Source organism: Otolemur garnettii, unplaced genomic scaffold (assembly GCF_000181295.1).
Source record: "Otolemur garnettii isolate 467f Iridium unplaced genomic scaffold, OtoGar3 scaffold00086, whole genome shotgun sequence".
Lineage (NCBI taxonomy): Eukaryota > Metazoa > Chordata > Mammalia > Primates > Galagidae > Otolemur > Otolemur garnettii.
The window spans coordinates 106,670-113,285 of record NW_003852481.1 but is presented as its reverse complement, the minus strand read 5'-3'; the positions used below and the strand labels follow the sequence as shown (position 1 = coordinate 113,285).

Below are 6,616 nucleotides of genomic sequence, written 5' to 3'. Positions count from 1 at the left end.
GGCTGGGGATTCGAACCCGCCACCTTAGGTGTACGTGGCTGGCGCCTTAGCCGGTTGAGCTATAGGCGCCGAGCCGAGAAAGAAAAATATTAACTTCTCTGAAAGTACCCACCTTGGCATGTTCTAGGAACATCTTTCTGTATTCCCCCAAGATAGATATATCTCCCATTGCTCCCTACCAATACTTAGCTCAAGTGGGTCCTACTGGAACAACCACAGTGGTCTGTCTCCTGCCTTCTACTGAACTTGCTGAGAGGACAGCAATTTGCACCTGCTTCTGCCCTGTATTTTTGAGAAGGGGGTCTCCTGTGTGGCCTAGGCTGTTCTAAACTCCTGTGCTCAACCAATCCTCCTGCCTTACCCGGAGGTTACAGGCCAGCTATCAGTCTTATACCGTTGTTTCACTGAAGGTAGAGTGTCATTATTTCCCCCTGTGGCTATTATAAAAGATTTTTTTGGGGTGGGGGATTTGGTTTTAGTTTAAGCTGTTTACAAAGATGTGCCCAGGAATGGCTGGTTTAATTTATATTTATACTGACTGGAATTCACAGAAAACCTTAAATCTGTGAGTTGGTATCTTTCATCAATTTTGGAAAATTTGGGGGAATACCACTTCAAATACTGCTTATGTCCTCTTCTCTGTTCTCTATGATTCCAATTACATATTGTTATAGACACTTTGTCTTTTCTCAGGTAATTTTCCATCTATTTGTCCATTAATATGGATTATTTTTTCATTGCTATTTATTATCTAAGTTTCTTAATCATTACTGAGCTATAATTCACAAACCGTATGATTCACTCCTTTAAGGAATACAATTCAGGCCAGCTGTGGTGGCTCACACCTGTATACCTAGCACTCTGGGAGGCCCAGGCAAGAGGATCCCTTGAGTTCAGGAGCTCGAGACTAGCGAGACCTTGTCTCTAAAATTAGCTGGAGGTTGTGGTGGGAGCCTGTAGTCCCAGCTACTCAGGAGGCTGAGGCAAGAGAATCATTTGAGCCTGAGAGTTTGAGGTTGCTGTCAGCTATGATGCTATCACACTCTACAGAGGGTGACAAAGTGAGACTCTTTCTCTTAAACAAACAAACAAAAACAAAAGAGCAAGACCCCGCCTCTACTAAAAAGCCATAAGTTAGCTGGGCATTGTTAATTGGCTGCAGCTACTCTGGAGGAGGAGAATCGCTAGAACCCAGGAGTTTGAGGTCACTATGAGGAAGACTGGCACCACGGCATTCTAGCCTGGGCAACAGAGTGAGACTGTCTGAAAAACAAACAAAAGAAATACAATTGAATGATTTTAAAGTACATTCAAAGGGTTGTTAATTAACACCATAATAAAATTTTATAACATTTTCATAACCCTCAAAAGAAACCCGTACTCGTTAGTAATCCAATCTCATTGTCTCACTCCAGTTCTTCAACCCCCTGCACCAATAGCCCCTTGACAATAGCCAGTCCACCTTCTGTCTCCGCTCTATAGATTTGCAGATTCTATGTATCTCATATAAATGCTATCATGCAAAACAGGCTTTTGTCACTCACTCCTTTTACAAATACAGCCTTTTACTTAGCGTCATGTTTTCAAGACTCATCCATGTCATACATAGCATGTATCAGTAGCTCATTCCCTTTTTAAACATCTTTTTATTTATTTATTTATTTATTTGAGACAGAGTCTTACTTGTTCCCCTTGGTAGAGTGCTGTGGTGTCAAAGCCACCTCAAACTCTTGGGCTTCAAAGATCCTAACCATTAACCAAATGTAAAACTCAGTAGGATGAAGTACATTCATAATGCTGTGCAAACATCATCACTATCTATTTCTTGGATTTTTCATTATCCCAAATAGAAATCTTGTATCTGTTAAATAGTAACTTCCCATTCTCCTACCCCAGTTGCTGGAAACGTTTATTCTACATTTTTCTTAATGGATTTGCCTATTCTATATCCTTCATACAAATACAGCCATATAAAATTTGTCCTTTTGTGTCTGGCATATTTGACTCAGCAAAATGTTCTCAAGGTTCATTCAATTTTCAGCGTGCATCAGAAAAATTCCTTTTTGTGACTAAATAATATTTCACTATGTGAATATGCCACATTTTGCTTATCCATTCACCTAATGGACAGCTGGGATATTTCCACTTTTTAGCTATTAAGAGTAATGTTAGTGTGCTATGTATATTTGTGCACAAGTTTTTGAGTTAATGTATGTTTTTATTTCTGTTTGATATATATGTCAGAAGAGAACTGCTAGGCCAAATAGGAACTTTATATTTAACTTCTTTTTTTTTTTTTTGAGACAGTATTTCACTTTGTCACCCTCCAGAGAGTGCCATGGCATCATAGCTCACAGCAACCTCAAACTCCTGGGTTCAAGTGATTCTCTTGCCTCAACCTCCTGATCACTATAGCTGGGACTAAAGGCACCCGCCACAACGCCCTGCTATTTTGAGAGATGGGGGTCTCACTCTTAATTCCTGAGCTCAGGCAATCTATCTGGCTCAGCCTCTAAGAGTGCTAAGATTATAGGTGTGAGCCACCCTGCCCAGCCCAATATTTAACTTCCTAAAGAACCACCAAACTGTCTGCAAAGTAGCAAGCATCACCAATAATATCTGATTCCAATTTTTCTACAACCTTACCTAAACAGTTGTTGTGTCTTTTTATTTTAGCCATCCTAGTGCATATGAAGTTATATCTCAGTGTACATATGCTATTACTCTTAAGTCCTTATCTACTAACTCCAATATTAAGGTCACCCGAGAATCTGCTTCTTTTTTGTTTATTGTGAGAAAGAGTCTTACTCTGTCGCCCTGAGTAGAGTACAATGGCATCATGATAGCTCACAGCAACCTCAAACTCACAGGTTCAAGTGATCCTTTTGCTTTGGCTTCCCCAGGAGGTGGTACTATAGACGCCTGCAACAACCCCTGACTAATTTTTCTCTCTTTAATAGAGATGGGGTCTTGCTGTTGCTCAGGCTGGTCTCAAACTCCTGAGCTCCAACAATCCACTCACCTTGGCCTCCTAGAGTTATAGGTGTGAGCCGACGCATCTGGTGAGAATCTGCTACTAAAATGATTTCGCTCTCTTTTTAATGTCAGACAGACAATGTGCTGACATCATAACGAAGTTTGAGAGAGGTACATCTTACACATGAGCATGAAAATCTAATCATAATGTTTATGAACTATAAAAGGATTGTGATTTCTCTTATTTAATCATCAGTTTCTCCATCTTCACAGTACTAGTAATGTCACATTGAATACTGAACACTGTATATAACAGAATCACAGAGACTCAGGCTGATGTTATATTAATAGGGGGTTCACTCTTTGTTCTGCTATGAAAAGGACAGATCACTTCAATCCAATCAGGAACGGTTCAGGGCTGGGTTGCAGTTTTGGTAATAATCAGTCTACCTCCAGTTAGCTACTGACTCATCTAAGGAATGTTCCTCCTGGACTTTCTTTTTTCTTTTTGAGACAACAGTTTCACTTTGTTGCCTTGGATAGGGTGCTATGGCATTATCATAGTTCACAGCAACCTCAAACTCTTGGGCTCACATGATCCTCTTGCCTCAGCCTCCCTAGTACCTGGGACTGCAGGTGTGTGCCACCATACCCGCTAGTTTTTTCTATTTTTAGTAGAGATGGGGTCTCACTCTTGCTCAGGTTGGTCTCCAACTCCTGAACTCAAGTAACATACCCATCTCAGCCTCCTAGAATGCTAATATTATAGGGGTGAGCCACCATGGCTGGCCCTCCTAGACTTTCAATTAAAAGGGTTTTATTTCTCCAGTCCTTTGTGATAAACAAAAGCTCTGCTCTTCCCTAGGCAGCATTGTCTTGCCTTTTTTTTTGAGACAGAGCCTCAAGCTATCACCCTGGGTAGAGTGCTGTGGCATCACAGCTCATAGCAACCTCCAACTCCCGGGCTCAAGTGATTCTCCTGCCTCAGCCTCCCAAGTGGCTGGGATTACAGGCGCCCGCCATAATGTCTGGCTATTTTTTGGTTGCAGCTGTCATTGTTGTTTGGCAGGCCCAGGCTGGATTCGAACCTGCCAGCTCTGGTGTATGTGGCTGGCGTCTTAGCCACTTGAGCCACAGGTGCCAAGCCCATTGTCTTGCCTTTGCCAAACTTAGATTCTCAATTGCTGCTTCTTCTCTGGGAAACACACCTAAAAATCTTTAGCTAACTTCTGAAAGGTTCTCTGGCATTTCTGTAAATTTCAATCCTTTGATAATTTTTCATAATATTAAAAATACTATTTTCTAAATTTACCCATTTTTTCCAGTTTTCAGTAAAAGCATTAGCCTACCACAAACTACTCCATTCCTGTGCAGAAACATGTCTTCCAAATAATGTGGTTGATACTAACAGTTTATCCTTGAACTTCACCTCTCCCATACCTCCAATAGGCACAACACCTACTACATTCTGCTGCCTGGATCGGGTCATGATACTCACTTTACTGCACAGACACTGTCAACTTTAATCTGGAGCTAAAGGGAGGACATGATGACCTTAGAGTCAGAGAGGAAAAAAAGAAAGCAGAGAAAGAAAAACCCAGCAATCTTCACTTCTGGGAATCGATCCTGTAGCAAAAAATTCATACTATAAAATAAACAGTATTTCCTCTGCATCACTAATGGTAATAGTAGAACATCAGAAACTACTTACGGCAGTAAAGTACCAGTTAAGTGAACTACAGCACATCTACCAGACATGCCGTACTGCTACAAAGCCTGATGAGGTTATGAAAAACCCTCCACAATTTACCAAAATTAGATTAAATCTAAAGAGCTCTGTGTCTATTAAGGAAACTGAATTCTTTAACAAAAAACTTTCCCACATAGAAAACTCCAGGCCCAAATGGTTTACTTATGAATTTCACCCAACATTTAAGAATGCTATCACTCTTGGGAGGCTGAGGTGGGTGGATTGCGGAGCTCATCAATTTGAGACCAGCTTGAACAAGAGTGAGACCCATATCTCTACTAAAAATAAAAAACTGAGGCAAGAGGATCACGTGAGCCCAAGAGTTTGAGGTTTCTGTGAGTTACAGTAAGAGGGTATATCGAGGGCAACAGAGTGAGACTGTAGCCCTACCCTCAAAAAAGAAAAAAACAAGAAAATATAAGAATGCCAAAAAAAGATGAAAATTTAATCAACATCAGTAGTTATGAGGGAGAAGGGAATTATATTCAAAACGACCAAAATCAAAACACTACCACCAAACACTGCAAGGACCAACTAAGACTCATGTTTGGCAGGTGAAGTGTAAAAGACTATAACCACTTTGAAAAACAAACCATTACACGGTAAAACGTAATAAATCTCAAAAACATAACGCTGAATGAAAGAACTTTTTACACAAAAAAGTACATATTGTATGATAAAAGTACATATTGTATGATCTCATTTATATGAAATCCTAGATCAGATAAAACTAATCAGTGTTGAAATAATCAGAATAACAGTTGCCTCGGAAGGAGGTGAGGTGGTACTGACAAGAATGATCGTGAGGCAACTCCACAGGATGATGAAGATGTCAGGTTACAGGGGTGCAGGCATTTGTCATATCTGACTGAAGTGCACACTTAGGTTTTATGCATATGACTACATGTAAAATTTACCTAATTAATGATTGCATGTTTAAATGTGTAAGGAGTAAAGGTCACTGATGCTTGCAACTTCTTTTGAAATGCATTTAAAAAGCTGACTGGTGGATATATACAGGGAAATACATATTTGATAAAGCAATTATAGTAATTTTATCATAAGTTTGAAAATTTTCACAGACGTTTGGGTGGAAGAGAAATGTGAACATTCCTTATGTACTCATAGGAAGAGATAACCAAGATGTAGTGTCATACGTTTCACTGTAAGTTATGTAGGTAGTTTTCATATATTTTATGATTTATAAAAGAGAATATGACATACACCTTCTAAAAATATGCCAGTTATTATAATACTATACGACTCAGATGTTCTTCTGTTATAATATTACCCAAGCAACTTACACAGCTCGAAAAAGACAAATTGGCTGGGTGCAGGGGCTCACACCTATAATCCTAACACTCAAAGAGGCTGAGGTAGGTAGATTGCTTGAACTCAGGAGTTTGAGACCAGCCTGAGCAAGAGTAAGACCCCATCCCCCATCTCTACTAAAAATAGAAAAATTAGTTGGGCGTGGTGGGCACCTGTAGTCCCAGCTACTTGGGAGGCAGAGATGCAAGAGGATTTCTTAAGCCTAAGAGTTTGAGGTTGCTGTGAGCTATGACACCACAGCCATCTACCCAGGGCGACAAGAGAGAGACCATCTCAAAAGAAAAGAAAGGAATAGACAAACTGAAAGAAATCAAAATAACAGAAGAAACCTGAATAATTTTCCTTCTTTTTATTTATTTATTTATTTATTTATTTATTTTTTGAGACAGAGCCTCAAGCTCTTCCCCTGGGTAGAGTGCCATGGCATCACGCTCACAGCAACCTCCAACTCCTGGGCTCAAGCGAGTCTCCGGCCTCAGCCTCCCAAGTAGCTGGGACCACAGGTGCCCACCACAACGCCTGGCCATTTTTTGGTTGCAGCGATCATTGTTGTTTGGT

The 6,616-nt window shown here is 40.3% G+C and overlaps 1 protein-coding gene and 1 non-coding gene across 2 annotated transcripts in view; both read right to left on the bottom strand.

The window, feature by feature from the left end:
• Positions 1-6,616, bottom strand: part of CUL5 (cullin 5) — a 122,477-nt gene that overhangs the window by 23,931 nt on the left and 91,930 nt on the right. The window contains exon 12 of the mRNA XM_012808138.2: positions 4,135-4,171. Coding sequence (XP_012663592.1) covers positions 4,135-4,171 — 37 coding nt within the window. The remainder of the gene's footprint in view (positions 1-4,134; positions 4,172-6,616) is intronic.
• On the bottom strand, positions 3,103-3,206 carry LOC111726923. Its single transcript, XR_002774587.1, has one exon. It is a non-coding gene; the product is annotated as a small nucleolar RNA U13 (small nucleolar RNA).